Source organism: Elephas maximus, chromosome 19 (assembly GCF_024166365.1).
Source record: "Elephas maximus indicus isolate mEleMax1 chromosome 19, mEleMax1 primary haplotype, whole genome shotgun sequence".
NCBI lineage: Eukaryota > Metazoa > Chordata > Mammalia > Proboscidea > Elephantidae > Elephas > Elephas maximus.
Genome location: NC_064837.1, coordinates 54,058,736 through 54,079,313, shown reverse-complemented (window position 1 = coordinate 54,079,313; position 20,578 = coordinate 54,058,736). Strand labels below are relative to the sequence as shown.

Genomic DNA, 20,578 nt, shown 5'->3' with positions numbered 1-20,578 from the left:
GACTGGTCAGGGAAGAGTAGGCAAGGCATCGCTCTGATAACCAACGCTCCAAAATCAAGTTCCTTTTGCCCCTGCTGAACCAATCCCCAGGAACTCTGAGATACCAAAGCCCTCCCACTTGTAGCTGGGGAGCACAAAGATTGACTCTGAGTTGACTATCAGACACCCGCTCCCATTGGCTGGCCAAGTCCTTTTGTCATGCATCCCTGCTTTGCTGGCGCGCACACAGTGTGCAAAGGGCACACATAAAGGAGCTCAGCCTTCTAGATTTATGGTGCCGCGTGACAGGTCTCCTCCCACAGGCCAGAGGAAAGACACAATCTGCTAGAAGTGACTTTTCAAATGATCTGCAGAAAACATTAGTGGATATTTTCCCATCTGCATGCCTCCAGGCCTTACTGAGTCATAAAAAGTAAATGATTTCCCTCCAATGCTTTGACAAACCTGATAGTTCCAAGCCATTTCTAGCTGACTGATTTGCCATTATGCATCCGAGGGTATATGCACATTAAGGCTCACTGGCAAGAGCCAGAGTCGTCAGGGTCCCTTGCTGGAGGAGGCCACCGGAAAAGTATACAAGTGGCAAAGCTTAAATTGTTGGAGAAGCTAACGGGCACATTAGGAAGGCTTCCCGAAGGAGGTGGCTTGCGGGACGGCCTTAAAGGAGGTGGCAGGCACCAACTCAATTGTAGGAAGGTGGCAGAAGGCAATTAAAACAGAAAAAATGACAACAAGCAACCTCCTGTCTGTCCACTCTAGGCCAAGGCCAGGACAGCACAGAAGACAGAACCAGAGGCTAAAAATAGGAGGCATCACTGCTAGGCATTGTCACCAAGATCCAGAGTTGGCACTGATCCAGAGGGAAGAGTGCATGGATCTTTGCTGGACTTCAGCACCTCTTCTGGCAGCTCCTTTGTCCTGGAAGAGGTGTGCTGGGTGCCAACTTTCTGAGTTACCCTTGACCTAATGGGAGCAGGGAGATGGGCCCAGGCTGCTGCGGAAGGAAGGAAGATGAGGCACTGAAGTGGTCGCTGGGTCAAGTCTGAGTTTCAAGTCTCCTGGGAAAACAGTGACAGCTCCAACCTTTCCCAAGGGTGATGTAAGGGGCCATGGCCTCTGCTGAGAATGTCAGTCCCTGGGGCCTGGCTGCTTCCTGTACCGTCTGGCCCATCCCAGCGCACCCCCCCACTCTCCGCTCGTACGGATTGGTCATGAGGACAGATGGAGGATTAAAGTAGCATCCCCGCCTGCCTTCCGTAGAGGGAAAAGGGTCGTTACTAAAACCGCTCATTTATTGACAAACATGGTCTGTGAAGGGTCCCAAGGGTGAGGACTTGCAGTCCAGCCAAAGGAGTCGTGGTCAGCCAGATGGCCTGAACCTCCCCATGTCATACCCATTGGGAAAATGCACAAAGAAATAAACCTACCCCTCAAGAAAAAGCAGAAACGTTAACAAGTACAAGACACAACGTAGAAGACAAAGGCAAATGCTTAGGAGTCCTGGAGTAAAGGAACGACTGGAGCGATGAGGAAGTCACTTTGTGACAGCCATAAAGGAAGTTACAGATACGACCTGGGAGAAAGAGGGTAGAGGGTCATTTAAAACAAATGCATGAAAACAAGCCAACAGACCAAAATGGAAGGAATGCAAGCAAAGGCACTGATGTTCACAGTGCCGTCTGAGACCCTGCCAGGCAGATGCTGTCTGGGGGTTTAGTGACAACAGACCAGCTGGGGCAGGGGCCTTAGCTGAGGCCATCATCAGGCTCAATTGTAAAGAGAGAAGGGCTAGGGCCCTTTCTGTGGGCCAACCAGGGATCTAGGGAAATAAAGCACCACTGTGGCATCTGTGTCCTCAGACTCTCCCGCAGAAAGGATTCTGCCTTTCTAAGACAAGATCTCATCATGATTACTCCTCTGCTCAAAGGCGCCACTAGCACCATGTCACATACAGCATGAAGTCCAAATTCCTCAGTTCTGACTAACCTGGTCTCCACCTCGCCATCTCCCCAGGCCATGCCAAAAAGGTTTAAGCCCCCCAAAAATTCTCCCCATATACTGCAGCCTCACCAGTGAGTAGGGAATTTGGCCCAACACACTCTCTGCTCGCCCTGCCCCTGTACCATTGCTAACATTCAGTGCCTCTGTCTGAAGGGCCTCCACACCCCTCACAGCCATCTACCAAAGTCCCTCCCATCCGGCCAGGGCCACCAAAGACCACCTCCTCCAAGAAGCCTTCCTTCGTGTCATACTCAACTAATCTTACCCTTTCCATCTCCATTGTAGCACTGGATTCATTCAGTTTGTGTTAGAGCTGCTTCTGAATGAGCCTGTCTTCCATATCACAGGATGGGGTCTGTCTTAGTTCCCTACCAGTAAAACCAGTTGACTGCTTTTGGCAACCCCATGTGTGTCAGGGTGATTTTTTTGAAGTAGATCACCAGGCCTTTCTTCTGAGGTGCCTCTGGGTGGACTTGAACCTCCAACCTTACAGTTAGCAGCCAAACACATTAACTGTTTATACCACCCAGGGACCCCTATTAGTTTCCTATGACTGCCAAAACAAATTACCATAAACCGGGTGGCTTAAAACAACAGAAACTTACATTCTTTCAAGTTTTGGAGGTCAGAAGACTAAAAGCAAGATGTAGGCTGGGCTGTGCTCCCTCCAGAGGCTCTAGGCGAGAGCCTTTCCTTGCCTCTTCCAGCTCCTAGCGGCTCCAGGTGTTCCTTGGCCGATGGCTTCATGACTCCTATCTCTGCTTCTGTCTTCACATGGCCCACTCATCTCTATGTGTCTGTGTCTTATCCTCTTCTGCCTGCTCAATTCTCTCCTTTGGTCTTTTTCTTATAAAGACTTGTCATTGTATGTAGGGCCCACACGGATAATCCAGGATGATATTGTCTCAAGATCCTTAATTACGTCTGCAAATACCCTTTTTCCCAATGAGGCCACATTCACAGGTTCCTGAAGTTAGGACGTGTGCGTATCTTTTTTGAGGGTCACCATTCAACCCACCCCGGCAGGCCCTGTGTTCCCCATGACACCCAACGCAAAGCTTTGCATGTGTAACTGCTCAATAAATGTTAGTGGAATGGGATTAAGCCTGGAGAATGGTGCTTTTTCAGAGCATCCTCCTCCTCTAGGAAGGAGAGAATCCCTGGAGAATGACTGCCCCAACCTCCACCCTGAATCTCTTCCTTCCCCATTCTCTGGTCTCCAAGGTGGGCCTTGTCTCGGGGATTGGGTTCTTGTCCCATTTCTTGCCACCCCTTGGCCTTGTTACCCTCCACTCCATGATTTAGATCATGAATATTTTATACATGAACTTAAGAGCCTCCTTTTCCATATTTAGGCACAAAATGAGCTGATGAATTCAGGCTTGTACCTGGTACTGTTGCTTCACCTCTATGAACAGCGGTTTGCAGAACTGATGAGACTCAACTACAGCCGGGTTGCAAGGGAGAGGGTAAGTCTGGCTCTAACCCAGAGCCATCTGGCAGCAGTTCTAAAAACCTCATAGTGTTACTTAGTAGATGCACAATCTGTTAAGGTCCTCATGGTAGGATATGGGACTGTCATTGTTAAGACTAAGACTTTACAGTTGTAGTGTATACACAGTGGCCCTCTGGCTGTAAAGTGATAATCACACAATTGTTTGCTATTAACATAAGCAGTAATTAAATGGTCATCAATGATCATATAAGTGAGTCCCCACGGATATTTGCCCCTCAAAATAGAAGCTAGCAAGGATGCTGAGACTAGGGGTGCATCATGTATGGGCATGCCCACTGCCAAGCATGGAGGGTCCATGAAAGCCAGGACTTCCCTATGGAAGAGCTGTTTAAATAGCGATCAAACCATAAGGGGGCCTCTCTGGGTATTGTGTTTTGGAGCCCATGGTAAATTGTGCATGCGTGTGTGTGTGTGTGTCGTGTGTGCACGTCCACAAATGTGTGTGCCTGCTGGAGGAGACAGACTACCAAGAAATAAAGGTGCTGATATATTACCATATGTCATTAGAGAAGTGACAGTGTATTTACCAGGAATGTAAATACATTGTCGCTGCCCTTCCTTTAAGAAGAAATCCAGGCTTCTCTAGGAGGCAGCGTGTGGTGTGGAGGGAGAATTTTGGCTCTACCACTAACTGGTGGCTAGTCATAGCAATGTCTTTAACCCTCAGTGGAATCATCCTCATGGAAAAATGACTGACCTCTGAAGTGTCCTAGTATACTTGGTCATATTCAAGTCAGGACCATGGGCCCAAAGATCTTCTTTCTTCATTAAATGCCTCTCTGTGGCCAGGCCAGCAGAGAGCATTGCCAGGCTTGGGGACACCTCCCTTACCTTAAGGTCATGCCAGGGACTGGTATGCTTTTAGTTTTTAGATTCTCAGACTTAGAGACTTAGAACTTGACCTCCATTCATGTCAGAAGGCCATGACTGGAAAGTAAGCCAGGGTGGCAGTGGACAAGCCATCAAAGCTGCCACGATAAACAGTTTATGTGACCCTCTGCCACCCCACCCATGTACCTCTCTTTCTTCTTTCTCTTCACTTTCTTTTTCCTCTTCTTCCTTTTCCTCTTTCTCCCTCCCTCTCTCTCTTTCTCTCAATCTACCTGTCTCTCCCCTCCCCTCCCCTCCCCTCCCCTCCCCTCCCCTCCCCTCCCCTCCCCTCCCCTCCCCTCCCCTCCCCTCCCCTCCCCCTCCCCTCCCCCTCCTCACCCTCTCCCCTCCCCTCCCCCCTCCTCACCCTCTCCCCACCCTCTCCCCTCTCCCCCCACCTTCAAATGAACAAGAGGCATCTACTGGCGTCAGTCACTGCTTAGAAGTTGGAATTCAATGATTCCAAGCGTTCTTCACACACAGCAGACCCTTCCTGGCTGTGGGCTGTATCGTTTAGAGCCATCCTATTAAGAATGCTGAGTTCCAACCGTTACTCATGAGTATTCTAGATTTGTTCCTACTTTTTTTTCTGATTTGAATTCTCCCTTAGACCCTAAACTCTCAATTAAGAAAACAGGTTGGGCCCTTGCCAAGATATCTTCTCAGGAATCTCACCCTCTTTTTGACCCAGGCCTGTCCTTCCTTAACTCTTTCATGGTTTTAATGGTGATGTAAATTCCTCAGAGAAATACATTTAAAAAACAGAAAAGAATGTACAGGAAGCAGGAAACGATCCTTTGTTAACATTTCTGTAACCTCATTTTCATGACTCCACATTTTTTAATGAACATTTTATTGCATGTTGAACTTCAAAGCACCCAGAGTTGATATAGGTTGCAGATGGCCCCAACATCACTGAGCTAATGCAAGCAAGATTAGTAGCCACCAGGACTGTTTAGCAAACATAAGAAGACAACAAACAGTATAATCACTGGATTAAAACCAAGGCCCTAAAACATTGGCTTCTGACTCTGAAGAACCTTCTTCAGAGGTCCTAGAGAAAAGGAGTTACACCAGCATCAAGCTGGGAATCAGGGCAGAAGGAAAGAGAAAGGCCTGGGCAATGCTCTTCTCTTACCATAACCCTGAAATAGCTCTCATCCACTTAAACCACTGAGCAATAACTGGTGCAAATAACCAGTTAAGAGGTGCACAAATGGAAGTAGGAAACCAAATGGCTTTTGTCAAATTCAGACTTCTTGATTTAAGTCTCAGTATAGCATTTAGCAAAAAAAAAAAAAAAAAAAAAAGGCACTAGGCTGAGAGAGAAACCCTCCTTCCCTCTCCTTTATCTACCAGAACTGGAGAACTCATTCCCATTGGGCTTCTTGGTTGTGTCTTATTAAGGAACCAGTAAGGAATGCTTGTTAATTGTGATGATCATTCATTCATACACTGCCCTGTACCAGATGCTGAGATGGGGGTCAGGGAAAGTGGCCACGAGGCATAACAACATGATTTCTCTTTCTTTGAGGAACTTATGAACAAGTTGAGGGATGAGACTCGCGTAATTAGAGAACCAGGAAATAAACGGAAAGCAGCACTTGGGCAAGAGAGCCAGCAGACAGCAAAATTCTGTTGTTCTTAGGTGCTGTTGAGTCAGTTCCAACTCACAGCGACCCCATGCACCACAGAACGAAACACTGCCCGGTCCTGCACCACCCTTACAATCGTTGTTATGCTTGAGCCCATTGTTGCAGCCACTGTATCAATCCATCTTGTTGAGGCTCTTCCTCTTTTCCACTGACTATACTTTACCAAGCATGATGTCCTTCTCCAGGGACTGATCCCTCCTCAGGACATGTCCAAGATATGTGAGAAGTACTCTCGCCATTCTTGCTTCTAAGGAGCATTCTGGTTGTACTTCTTCCAAGACAGATATGTTCATTCTTTTGGCAATCCATGGTATATTCAGTATTCTTCGTCAACACCACAATTCAAAGGCGTCAATTCTTCTTTGGTTTCCCTTATTCATTGTCCAGCTTTCACATGCATATGATGTGATTGAAAATACCATGGCTTGGGTCAGGCGCACCTTAGTCTTCAAGGGGACATCTTTGCTTTTGAACACTTTAAAGAGGTCTTTTGCTGCACATTTGCCCAATGCAATGTGTCTTTTGATTTCTTGACTGCTTCTTCCATGGACGTTGATTGTGGATCCAAGTACAATGAAATCCTTGACAACTTCAATCTTTTCTCCGTTTATCATGATGTTGGTTATTGGTCCAGTTGAGAGGATTTTTGTTTTCTTTATGTTGAGGTGTAATCCATACTGAAGGCTGTGGTCTTTGATCTTCATTAGTAAGTGCTTCAAGTCCTCTTCCCTTTCAGCAAGCAAGGTTGTGTCATCCGCATAATGCAGGTGGTTAATGCGTCTTCCTGATGCCCCCTTCTTCTTCATATAGTCCAGCTTCCTGGATTATTTGCTCAGCATACAGACTGAATAGGTATGGTGAAAGAATACAACCCTGACGCACACCTTTCCTGACTTTAAACCATGCAGTATCCCCTTGTTCTGTTCAAACAACTGCCTCTTGATCTATGTACAGATTCCTCATGAGCACAATTAAGTGTTCTGGAATTCCCATTCTCCGCAGTGTTATCCTTAATTTGTTATGATCCACACAGTCGAATGCCTGTGCATAGTCAGTAAAACACAGGTGAACATCCTTCCGGTATTCTCTGCTTTCAGCCAGGATCCATCTGACATCAGCAATGATATCCCTGGTTCCACATCCTTTTCTGAATCCAGGCTGAATTTTTGGCAGTTCCCTGTCAATATACTGCTGCAGCCACTTTTGAATGATCTTCAGCATGATTTTACTTGCGTGTGATATTAATGATATTGTTTGATAATTTCTGCATTCAGTTGGGTCACCTTTCTTGGGAATACGCATAAATACAGATCTCTTCCTGTGGATAGGCCAGGTTAGCTATCTTCCAAATTTCTTGGCATAGACAAGTCAGCACTTCCAGCACTGCGTCTGTTCGTTGGAACATCTCAGTTGATATTCTGTCAATTCCTGGAGCCTTATTTTTCACCAGTGCCTTCAGTGCAGCTTGGACCTCTTCCTTCAGTACCATCAGTTCCTGATCATATGCTACTCTTGAAATGATTGAACATCAACCAGTTCTTTTTGGTATAATGACTCTGTGTATTCCTTCCATCTTCTTTTGATGCTTTCTGCGTTGTTTAATATTTTCCCCATAGAATCCTTCAGTATTGCAGCTCGAGGCTTGAATTTTTTCTTCAGTTCTTTCAGCTTGAGAAATGTCAAGCATGTTCCTCCCTTTTGGTTTTCTATCTCCAGCTCTTTACACATGTCCTTAAAATACTTTACTTTGTCTTGTCGAGCTGCCCTTTGAAATCTTCCATTCAGTTCTTTTACTTCATCATTTCTTCCTTTTGCTTTAGCTGCTTGACATTCAAGAGCAAGTTTCAGAGTCTCTTCTGACATCCATTTTCATCTTTTCTTTCTTTCCTGTCTTTTTAATGTCCTCTTGCTTTCCTCATATATGATGTCCTTGAAGTCATTCCACAATTCTTCTGGTCTTCAGTCATTAGTGTTCAATGCATCAAATCTATTCTTGAGATGGTCTCTAAATTCAGGTGGGATATACTCAAGGTTGTACTTTGGCTCTGGTGGACTTGTTCTAAATTTATTCAATTTCAACTCGAACTTGCGTGGGAGCAATTGATGGTCTGTTCCACAGTCTGCCCCTGGCCTTGTTCTAACTGATGACATTGAGCTTTTCCATCGTCTCTTTCCACATATGTAGTCAATTTGATTCCTGTGTATTCCACCTGGCAAGGTCCATGTGTATAGTTGCTGTTTATGCTAATGAAAAAAGGTATTTGTAATGAAGAATTCGTTGGTCTTACAAAATTCTATCATGATCTGTGGCATCATTTCTATCACCTAGACCATATTTTCCAACTACTGATCCTTCTTCTTTGTTTCCAACTTTTGCATTCCAACCACCAGTAATTATCAATACATCCTAATTGCATGTTTGGTCAATTTCAGACTGCAGAACCTGGTAAAAGTCTTCAATTTCTTCATCTTTGGCCTTAGTGGTTGGTGTGTAAATTTGAAAACAGTCGTATTAACTGGTCTTCCTTTTGGGCATATGGGTATTGTCCTATCACTGACAGCATTGTACTTCAGGATAGATCTTGAAATGTTCTTTTTGATGACAAATGCAATGCCAGTCCTCTTCAGGGTATCATTCCCGGCATAGTAGATCATATGACTGTTCGATTCAAAATGGCCAATATCAGTTCATTTCAGGTCACTAATGCCTAGGATATCAATGTTTATTTGTTCCTTTTCATTTTTGACAATTTCCAATTTTCCTAGATTCATACTTCGTACATTTCATGTTCCAATTATTAATGGATGTTTGCAGCTGTTTCTTCTCATTTTGAGTCGTGCCACATCAGCGAATGAAGGTCCCAAAAGCTTTACTCCATCCACGTCATTAAGGTCGACTCTACTTTGAGGAGGCAGCTCTTCCCCAGTCTTCTTTTGAGTGCCTTCCAACCTGGGGGGCTCATCTTCCAGCACCGTATCAGACAATGTTCTGCCACTATTCATAAGGTTTTCACTGGATAATTATTTTCAGAAGTAGACTGCCGGGTCCTTCTTCCTAGTCTGTCTTAGTCTGGAAGCTCAGCCAAAAACTGTCCATCATGGGTAACCCTGCTGGTATCTGGCATAGCTTCCAGCATCACAGCAACACGCAAGCCCCCACAGTAGGACAAACTGAGAGACATGTGGATGAGCAAAATTCTAAAGGCTGTGAAGTTGACAACGTAAGATCTTCTCTGGCTGGGATATCCTGAAGTTTTCAGCAATTCTAGAAGCAATTTGTCTTACCAGTGAGTTTGTGAGTTTTTGAAGGCAAGGCCAGGCCTTCTACACTTCTTCCATGAAGCAGGCACATAGTGGGTCTTATTTGACTGCCATGTATGACCCAGGCACTATAGGTGTTAGGAGCGTTGAGTGATTACGAAGTGCCCAATGACTGCCAAATAAGGAGTAGTCTGCATGGGTCAGGGCATGGAAACCTTACCTCTGTTGAACCCCACACTCATCCAGTGCCTAGAAAATACCTGGCACATACTAGATGCTCAATAACTTTTGCATTCACAAACAATGAACTAATGATTCAGAACCTATTTCTTCCAAGAAGAGAGTTTTGAGTCACTTTCTAGAGAAAGTGATAGCAAAAATTTGTGGAGAGAAAAGTAAAGGAACACTCTCGAGTTCAAGATTTATTCAAAGATTTACTACATGTCTACTATGTGTCAGGTCTAAACTAGATTCTGGGGATACAAAGTAATTAAGACACTCCTTGCCCATAAGGGACTCAGAATCTACAGAACAGACGTGTAGCCAAGAATATTAAAAAAAAAAAAAAGTGTCTGTGTTATGATAGAAATCAAGCCAGGTGTGAAGGAACATGGAGCAGAGTTAGGCGAAAAGAAGAGTGACTGTTCTTGGGCTCCCCCCTTCTATTCCTTCTCCAAGGTAGCTTCTCCAAGATCTTCAGGTTTGAAAGCCAGCGCTTCAGAGGACTTGCTTTTAATCCAGTTAGGTTGTAATCTTTGCTATGCATCTTCCCACTGTTTTGGGAGTCTGATAGCAAAGGTGCTTCCATTATTGCTCCCATGAACTGATCAACTGAGAAGGTGACGTTTAAACTGAATCTTGGAGACTTTACCAGATAGGCAAGGGTAGGTAGGAGGCAAAGGGCATTCCATGCAGAGGGAAGTGCACATGCAAAGGCTCAGAGACTTGACAAGATCTGGCATGCTTGGGGAACGTCAAGGAGTTGAGTGTGGCCAGGGCCTGGCAGGAAGTGAGCTTGGAGGCACAGGCAGGATTCAGGACTTGCAAGGTTTGAGTTCTACTCTGGAGTGCCATGGAAAGGCTTTTCACCTGGAGTCAGGAGGTTTGCACCTTTGGAAGCTAACTCAGGCAACCATGTGGAGGGTGACCTGGAGGGGGAAGAAACTGGAGGCAGAGAGACCAGCTGGGAGCCTATTACAGTAGTACTGGGTAGCTGGGTTCACGTGGGGAGCACTGAAGATGGGAAGGACTGACTTGGGTGGGTCCGGGGTAAGGTATGGGCTGAAGGAAGGCACTGAATGTTAATCTCTGCAAGTGCCCAGTAAGAAACTGGCCTTTTCTCACTTCAGAGGCTCATGGTTAGAGTGTCTTCAAAGAACAAAGGACCCCATCAGACTCAGCTGGCCCCACCTGGCTCACTACTGAGTCTGATGGGGACATAGGGCTGCCCTGAGATAAAGAAAAAAAAAAAAATAGATAAAGGGACATACTAAATAGACTTGCCTTCTTTCCCTTGTTGCACCCATGCTGGGTGCATAATTATTCAGGGCCTGCTCCCCTAAGGCCTCTGTCCTTGGCTTCCTCCTAACCATAGGTCTTGTCCCTACCATGCTCCCTCCATCCCCCACCCCCAATGAAATACACCTGTACCATGAGCTCTCCTCTCTGTCTGCCATGGCAAGGACCCCTAGATGCCTAGGTGCCTAACTAGCAAAAACAGTAACAGAAAGAATCCCCGTCACTGTGCTAAAAGGCAAGGGCAGAAGGGACCCAGGCCTTCCTTCACATGGTCTCCGAGAGTCAGCTACCTCCTTTGCTCCAGGTGTGCTGTTGATAATGGAAACTTCAGGATAGGTGGGAGGGGAGGGGAGTGCAGTGGCTGGCATGGGAGGCAGGTAGGGTCTTGAAGTAGTTCTCAAAGCCCACAGGTACATTCCCATGTGAGGCTGGATGGACCTCTAGGCGCCCTCCCCATTTACATCATTTCTACAAAATCATAAACTCTTGATTTCAAGGACCACGTCTACCCAAAATACGGTCCATAGTTGGGAGAACTTCCCTACTTACCAAGATGGAATTTCCTAGTGGAGTGTAAGAGATGGTTAGAGTGATACTATCACCTGACACAGACTGGGCCCTTCTGAATCTAGAGGCAGGTTGAGGTCACTCAGCAGCCCAGGGAAAATGGAGGCAGTGGCTAGCACAGTCCTGATGTATAATTTACCAGGTAATGGGGACGTGCTACTCTAGAAATTCCATCCCTCCCTAGCTCTTCACCTGGCCTGCGGGTGAGAGGCACCCTCCCTCTCCTTAGGCACAGACAGAAAGGCACTCAGGAACAACAACTGCCTCTGCACTGGCCAGGCAGTTGCCCCAGTAACAGTGTCCAGCACCCCTTGTTTTGCCCTCCAGCCTGTCACAAAGTCTCTCTTCTGCCGGGGGAAGAGCACTATCCCTCCTGCCCCAGAGCTCACATCCTTGCTGCCTGGTACAATGGGCTCCCACGGAGTACACAGTGTTTCTTATTGTGGCATAAAATGCCATAAAGTCAGAACAAAGAGGGAGCCCAGAGCCTTGATGGGCCTGCTGCTTCCTGCCAGGCGGAGAATACAACCGATTGTTTAAAAGCCAGTGGTGAGGCAAGTGGCCAATTAACAAGGCCTTCACCCCCACGGCCTGTAAATGCGATTCAAACATCAGAAGGGGATGCTGCTTTTCAGATCAATTGCTGAAAGGAAGCACGTCTGCTCTCACTGCCAAATTTAGAAGCCCTGATACTGCAAAGGTGACCCAGGTTATCTCTGAGGCAGTCTTTAGGACTAAGCTAAGCCCTCTTGATGCTGAGTATTAACCCTGCCCTGGGCACTCCACCCACTTCCCTGCCTCTTTAAGGTGATGTAAGAGATTCCTAGAATATTCCTGAGACTAGGGAGTTACACATCTGTTCACAATTGCATTGGGAAAAAAAAAAAATACAATTCATTTCTCATTGTCTTCTTTCTCATAGTTGTCAAGAAATTACCCACAAGCCAGGCCGGAAGAAAATGAAAGTAGGTTTGGGGGGCAGTCCTGCCATTCTGAGGGTTTGCTAATTTTCTCTTTCCCTGTTACTGTGCTGAAACTAATACTGTGGAAGGAAGTAATGACCACCACCCAGAGGCAAAAATAACCCCACAAAGCTTGGGAAATTCTAGCTGCAGAAAGCAATCAGGAAGGCAAGTTCAAGTATGCTGGCTGCAGAGCAGATACGAATTTTAATTCATCCTGAAAGCAAGGAAGAGGGCCAAAAAGGGGAAAGGGGGTATTGTGGTAGGATGACTTGCACCTGGTTTGTTGTTTTTTTTTTTTTTCTTGCTGGGATTCTCCTGTGTACAGTACTGCGTGAGCCTCTCGGTTTTTTACTGCCAGGGTCCTCTGGGTTTTTCCTTCCCAAGCCCTGGATGAGGGCTGCTCAGTCATTACCCAGAGGCTAGTGGCTTTATTGGATTTTCTCACCTTTTGGCCTGATCAAGTAGGTCTGCTGGATTCAGAGGTTGAACAGGGAAAACTGGTCTCCTGAGGAAAGTCCCTCAAAGGAGGCAGGACAGCTCTCCTCAAACAGGTTGGAGAAAAGCCTCCCTGTTAGTTATACCCATAGAAAACCAGACTGGAGAAAAATGTGCTTAATTAAAGCAGGAAAGCTGGCAGTCAGACTAAGGAAGAACTTCTGCATCAGCGTGGGAATAAACATCGCAATGAATTGAGGGAGCTATGATATTTCTGTCCCCAGAAGCTCTTCTGAGGAGAAATTTTACAACTCCCTGCCCTAAAAGGTATGGAACAGTGCTTCCCACCCTAGGGAAGAATCACCTGGCAAAGTACCAAAAATACAGATTCCTGGGCCTCTCCCAGAGATTCCGATTCAGGCCACAGGGTGGGGCCCTAGAATATGTCTTTCCACATACTGGCCCCCTCTAGCGCTCCTGGCGCCGCCCTTTACGTTTTTTACCCGTTGCCTTCAGTCCATTCCGACGACGCATGGACTCCTAGCGACCCTACAGGACGGAGTAGAACGGCCCCAAAGGGTTTCCAAGGAGCGGCTGGTGTATTCGAACTGCGACGTTTTGGTTCGCAGCCGGGTTCTTCACCAGGGCGCTACCAAGGCTCCTTTACGCTTTTAGAAACTCCTAATAGATCGGCCTGGAGCAGAGGCTGCACCAGCCCAAAGCTTCAAAGGGTGGGGCCGGATGACCACCCCGGAGAACCGAGTTTCTTATTCAAGGCACGCAGTCCTGCGAACCACCCGTGCTGACCATTTTCAGAGCCAGTGAGAAAGGGCCTTCCCTCCGTTCACGAAAGGAGCCCCCAGAGTCCCTGTCCTGGCCCCTCGCAAGGCCCCCGGGGACCCTCCGGGCTGCCACCTCCAGACTCCAGCATTGTCGCCTCGGCTGCTCCCCAGCCCCTGGCCGCCGGGAAGGGCGCCAGAGAGGCTCTGAAAGACCTTTGTGTCCCGGGCGAGTCCTCATCGCTAGGTGCAGACGCCTTTGCCTCTCTGCCAGCTCGCCCGCGCCAGGGAATCGCCTGGCAGGTCCCCATCTTGGCCTTGGCTGAGAGCCTCCGCTGCGGAAAGGGCGTGACGGTGAGCCGACTTCAGAAGGCGGCCTGGGCCGGGCAGGACGCGGTCCCGGAGGCCCAGGCAGGGTCCCCGCGGTGCCCCCGCCTCGCCCGTGCTCTGCCGGGTTCTAGGAAACCCGAGGCAGCGGGTCTGCCCGGGTGGTTTCGGTGGGCAGGGGCGACCCCTGGTGCCCAGTGCTCGCAGGTGTCTCCCGCTGCCCCCCGCACCCTGCCCCCCCCCCAGCAGCGGACCAAGTGCAGGCTTTTCCCCAAAGGCCTTGGGGCCCGGGCTCCGGGTTTTCCCGACCCCCAAGATGGGCCTGACATCTCTGAGGACAGAAGAGCATTCCCTGGGGTGGTGGTAAAAAGGAATTAGTAGAGGCCTTTTTTCTAGTGAAGGGAGGGGACCCTGAGGCCCTTCCTCCTGGTGCCTGTGCTGAGATGCTGCCCTCCTGTGTTGCTCCCAGGCAGATAGATGGCTGCACTGACAGTCTCACCACCCATGTACCATCCCTTTTCAGGGAGCTGGGACCAGAGCCAGGGCCCCCTTGCCCGATGCCCCAGCCCCAATGTGGGGGCAGCCAGTTCGCCCTGGAAATGCAGACCGAGGCCCTCACCACCTGCCCCTAGCCTGCCTACACCCCAGACACAGGTGGGCGCCACCAGGCAGAGGAAAGCTAGGTACAGAGGGACCATCCTGGCATGCTGTCAGAAGCAGACTTTGCCTGGCTTCCTACCAGAGCCACTACCAAGATCAGAGCGAGGACAGCCAGAGGCAAGCCACCTGTGTCCTGCCCTCCCCCAGGCCACGGTCTTTGGTCCCCAGCAGCCTGGCATGACTCACCTAGTTGGCAGCACTTTGCTAAGATGGGCTGCCAGAGCTGAGTCACAGCTGTGACATGCCATCCCACCTCGGTCAGGTAAACAGAGATGAGGAAAGGTAAAACATCAGGGCATACCAGATGAAATCCAACCAGCCTCTTTGTGGCTCTAGGGAACCATGCCGACCTGTTCAGCAGGCAGCCCTGCCCCTGCCCTCAGAACCAAGGTCCCACACAAGCGCCACAAGTGGCACCCAGGTAACGGCAGCTGTCAAGAGGCCCTGGGTGTGTGTGCCCAGGTCTGACAACCCGTCACGTGGCTCTGTGCCCAGCCCCGGCCAGCTGCTTCCCAGGTGGCACTATGACCGTTTCTATAGCCAAGCCCTGTAGCTATGCGTGTTCAGATAAGAACAAGGGCAGGCTTGAGGGCCTTCAGGCCAAACACTGGACCAGAGCACAGCCTGGCCCAGGAGTCAAGGCAACTAGCCTTTGGGGGAAAGCATAGGGTGGGTGAAGAGGTAACTGGGGAAGCTAGTGGGGCTGGGCCTTCCTTGAGACCCAAGGTAGGAGCTGAGAGGGTCCAGATAGGGATGGGGGTGTTATTAGCTCCTGCCCCCTGTGCTTCTTCAACAGTCAAAAACGGTTTCTAGTCAGGAAGCATGTGCTCAACCCAATGGGAAAAGAAATATATTGAGACATTTCCACCAATAAGGAAAGAAGAAGCCCCACTCCCACCTCCCCCAGTTGGACCCTAGTGTCAGTTGTCCTCCCACATCCCTCTGCCTCATCCACTTGTTTTCTGAAAGACTTCTTAGAAACCTAGCTCAACTCCTCCCTCCCCTGGCAAGTTAGGAGATGGGGGTTATGTGTGAGGCATACACTGAGAAGGGGCAAAGGCTCTTCCAGTTACTCAGCTCGTGATCATTTGCTGGACACACTCAGCCAGTTTCTGCACCAGGCTGTAGGGATGCAGAGACCACTAAGGTGCTGTCTCTTAGGGGCTTGCAGTCCAGCTGCCCTAGCCTAGCTGGAACCCCAGTGGGGCAGTCTGGAGGATCCCCAGCCCAACTGTGGGCCCGTATTCCTCACACTCTTCCAGGCACCGTAGCCTTGTGTGTGGCTGGTCCCTGGAGCTGGGGCAGGGCAGGAAGGGGCAGTGATCCGTGCCCTTCGATGACAGATGCCACAGTCCATCGTGGCTCCACAGCCTGAGAGACCCTCTTGCTTTCCAGATTCCGAGATGGGGGATGCAAATGAAACCAACACTTATCAAAGCAATGGCCGGGTCGTCTAGTGAGGGAAGCTGGCCGTGGAGCTTGGGAGAAACTTCTCTACCCAGCCACTTTTCTACGTCCCCACATGCCTCCATTCCTCCTCCTCTTTATTGAAACTGAAACCAGTGTGTTTGTTTGACATTACATTTTCCCCTTATGCCGGTATCTTTTGGGGGCTTGGCTTGAGCAACAGCTACCAGCCGGGTCCCAGACAGCAGGGGCCAAGCAGCTGGATTGTTGGGCCCCCAGCGGGCTACCCTGCTGCTGCCTCTCAGCCAGAAGCCCAAGGGGACCTGAAGCCCTGGCAGGCCCAGCGGCCCTGGGTGCCCATTTAGGCCCCACTCTACCCTGAGTGGAATCAAGCTGCATATTCAGTAAACTGACTTTATTTACCCAGCTTTGTTTAGTGTTTTTCACTCTTTCTGAACAAAGTCTCCAAACCAAACCAAAAATGAAACCCATTGCCATTGAGTCAATTCTGACTCATAGCGACCCTATAGGACAGAGCAGAACTGCCTCATAGGGTTTTCGAGGAGCACCTGGTGGATTTGAAAGGCCAACCTTTTGGTTAACAGCTGTATCACGTAACCACTACACCACCAGGGTTTCTGAACAAAGTCTCAGGGCCTCACAATCTCCTCCCCCACTCCCCCACTCCCCCACTCCCCAACTCCCCACCACGTTGCCATCACTGGCAATGACACAGCCTGGGTCCCCCATGGGCTGGGGCAGGCTGGACGGCTGGCTGTCCCCAGGGGCACCCACTCAGAACCATTTATATGAAATTTCTAGAAAAGGTAAAACTAGAGAGAAAGCAGATCAGCGGTTGCTCAGGACTCAGATAGGAGCTGGGATTGACAGCAAACAGCTTCAGGAAACTTTTGGGATGATGAAGGCTTTCTAAAGCTAGTTTATGTTAAGGTTTACACAGCGATAAATTTACTAAAGCTTGTGGACCTGTACACTGAAAATGAATGAACTTTATGGTTTGATTGTAAACTATAACCCATTTAACCCATCGCCGTCGAGTCAATTCCAACTCAAAGCGACCCTCTAGGACAGAGTAGAACTGCCCCATACAGTTTCCAAGAAGCGCCCGGTGGATTCAAACTGCCGACCTTCTGGTTAGCAGTCATAGCACTTAACCACTACACCACCAGGGTTTAATTGTAAACTATACCCAATAAAATTTCTAAATAGGAGGAGGAGGAGAGGGGTGAAATGAAGAGAAAGAGGCCCTATCCTTCCCACTCGAGACCCACACCCCTCAGACCAAGAGTGGCCATTACCTCCCAACCCTGCCCCCACCCTATGGAGCTCAAAGCACAAGATTGTGCTTGAAAGGGGGCCTCGAGGCGTATTATGGTGCCAATAGGGCTTTAGGAAGGCTAGACTTGAACTGGATGGCAATGATCCAGTCCACAAGCGATCATCAGGATGGCGCAGACTGGGCAGCATTTCGCTTCATTGTGCATGAGGTTGCCATGAGTCAGGGGCCGACTAGATGACACTTAACAACATCTATAGACTTGAATTACCTTAAAATCTTGTCCCACTCTTCTGCTATGTTCCACCATTAAACATAAAGTGACACAACTATCGGAAACAAGTAGATTCAATCAGGCATCCAAACCCAAGATCAAAGATTAAAAACCAGCGGACATCCTTGAATATTAATAGAACCTAGAAGAGCCATATAAATTGAAACTGTCCTCCATGTTCTAAATAAAAATCCTGAAACCTCCAGTTCCTCCATTCACAAACAGAGCCCCAAACCTTAATAATTCCATGAGAAGATGGGCCTTTATTTTTTAAGTGAACTTTAAGATTGGCTGAAGAGAAAAGATGTGTCCAGAAGCCAACAGGTGGAAACATGTAAGAAGGGATGATGCATATTTAAAAAGTTCTACAGGGAGCTCCGTGGAACTTGAGATGACAGGAGACCATCCTGACAGCTCAAGTCCACAGGAGATGTGACAGGGTGTGAGGCAGCTGCCCTGAGACCATCACAGGTATACATCAGCCAGATCGGGTGCAAAATAGGCTTCCGAAACTCAGCAGAGATGGTGGGTTGAGACAAAGTTCGTGCATCTCAAAGCCTTACTGCCAGATTGCAGGGCGCTCTCCAACCCTTATTGCACCCCCTCGCCGACACTTTTAGTGCAGGAATGGTGGAGCAGAGCTCCTCCAGGGAGGACACGGTGAGTTCTTTCACTTCTTTGTACCTCAGTTCCCTAATCTGTAAAGTGGGAGCAATAACACCTACCTCATCGGGTGCTGGGAGGGTTAGATGAGTTAATACATGTTAAGCAGTTAGAACAGGGCCCACGCCTAGTAAATGCTCAATAAATATTATTATTGTCATTATCATGGAGGCATGGCATGTCCTGAGTCTCCTGCAGTCCCAGTGTAAGTCAAGACACCATCCAAAATTTTCCTAAGTCCCAGAGAGAGACGCAGAGGGCAACGCAGCCCACATAAGCCAGCAGAGATGTAAGATGGCCAAGATCAGATGACTGCCCTACTTCGATGCCTGGACACTCCGTAAGACCTCAGAACTCAGAGGTACCTGTAGGAGAAAGGAGAAAACGCTGACCAGACTAGAAAATGTTCATTCCCTGGGATTTCCCTGAAACGACTGGAACTAAAGCTCTGCCTTCTGCTGATGTAGAAAGACAGCTTTTTGCACTCCTGGGTGTGTGGCCTTGAACCATGGTGCCCGCTACAAGTCCACGTCAAACAGGAAATGCCTGCTTGCTGCTTTACTCCTTTTCTTTCTCCAGGGCTGGCATCCTGCCTGGTTTTCTAGACAAGGAAGAATTGAATCTGTACCTTGAATGGTGCTGATTCTGGTGGGAGTGACCATGTGAAGTCAGCCTTTTCCTGAGGCCTCTTGGCAGCCCCGGCTCCTGAGATAACGAAAATCAGGCCAGGCTTGAGTATCTGGGCACTTTCATCTCCTGCTGGGCCTCCTCTCGGCCCCTCCTTATTTCCTTGATCTCCTTTCCACTTTCCTCCCTTTTCCTTCCTTCCTTTCTTGGGATCCTCCCTCAAGACGCAATTCTTTACCTTGTCCCTGCCACAGACTCAACCCTGTGCCCGAGGCTGCTTGGCAAGACCCAGGCGGCTCCATTCCAGCAGAGCCATGTGGTATGACTGGCTGGCTCCTCACCCCTGTGGCCTCGCAGCGCTGCCCACTGGGCCAGGCTGACTCTGCCAGGACACCTGGGAGGAGGCCATTGCTGGCTTGACAAGAAGAGGTTGTGCGAAGGCCTGCCGAGGTTCTCTGGAGAGTGGCCCCATCCTCCCATTCATTCATGAATTCTGTGAGCAGCCACTGGGCATCCAGGCGGCCGGGCCTGGCTGGTTCAGCCCTGCAAGTGGAGGTTGGGTGCAGTGCCCAGCACACAGTGCCCTCTACCTCAGGGCACCCTCAGCCAGCAAAGGGCCTGGCATCTAGAGAAAAAAAAAACTAGAGCAGGTGCTTAATGTTTATTGAACTGGTGTGAGCAGAAAGAAAAGAGGCAGCCCCTGTGCTTGGCCAGACCTGTGTGTCCTGGAGCTGGACGGCAAATGGCCTCCCTCCTGCCCCTTCCCCTCCTCTGGGTGGGCATGAGCCCCTGAGGATGAGTCCCCAACCAGGGAGGCATAGGATAGGGTCACTGGGGCTCTCCAGGTGCCTGCAAGCCCATCTAAAATGCTTGTGGGTGGGGTACAGCGCCTTGGGAAGGACTCCAGCCACTGAGGAAAGGAGAGAAGTGGGGACAGGTATATTTAGGAGTGATTGAAATCTCTAGACGATCACCAGCCACTGCCCTGTGTGCGCTGGGCACTCCCTCCCTCAGCAGCTCCGCCTGCTGCCCCTTCCCCACCCCTACCCTCCCCCCGCCCCCAGCTCATGGCCCTGCTTTCACCCCTCTGCCTTTCTTCTTTCCCAGGGTGAGTCTCAGCAGCTTCTGAGAAGGCCGCTGCCCCAGGGTGGCTCCTAGTGGCCTGGTCAAGTGGTCCTTGAGTTTTGGCCAAGGGCAGGGCACTTAACCCACAAATGGAGCTAGCTGCTCATTAAGCACCCCCTGAGGATTGGGCCTTCCTCCCCGAGTGACCAGGCCATCCCCACGGGCCTTCCACTGCTGGTCGGGAGAGTGGCTGTGGCGACCTCAGGGAGGGAGAGCTGGCGGAGGGTCCTCTGGGCTTGGCCCCAGTCCAGGACTCAGAAAAGCAGTTCTTGAGCTCCCCCTAGGGACACCTTCTCTCAGTAAATACCACCCATTCCCCCTGCAGTTCTGGCCAAAAGCTCTGGAGTGTTTCCTGCCTCCCTCTTCCTCTCAGCACCACATCCCGACCTCAGCAAGGGTAGCAGCTCCCACTTCTGACATACCTGGATGTGCTTGCTTGTATTTTCATAAAGAAACAGTGGAAAGATACCCAAGAAACCAACCAAAGTAGTCAGGACAGAAGGGAACAAGATGGTTGGGACAGATGGGGGCAAGACATCTCAATGCACATCTTTTTGTATCATTTAGGCTTTGAACCATGTCAATGTATTACTGTAAATATGGTGTGGCAGAGGCATCTGACCTCCTGTAA

At 49.2% G+C, this 20,578-nt stretch overlaps 1 protein-coding gene across 1 annotated transcript in view; it reads left to right on the top strand.

Moving 5' to 3' along the window:
- The window catches only part of MARCHF10 (membrane associated ring-CH-type finger 10), a 93,153-nt gene extending 80,769 nt beyond the window's left edge, over positions 1–12,384 (top strand). The window contains 3 exon segments of the mRNA XM_049860938.1: positions 3,357–3,470; positions 12,311–12,356; positions 12,359–12,384. Of these exon segments, the coding sequence (XP_049716895.1) occupies positions 3,357–3,470; positions 12,311–12,356; positions 12,359–12,384 (186 nt within the window).
- Positions 12,385–20,578: the final 8,194 nt, after the last annotated feature.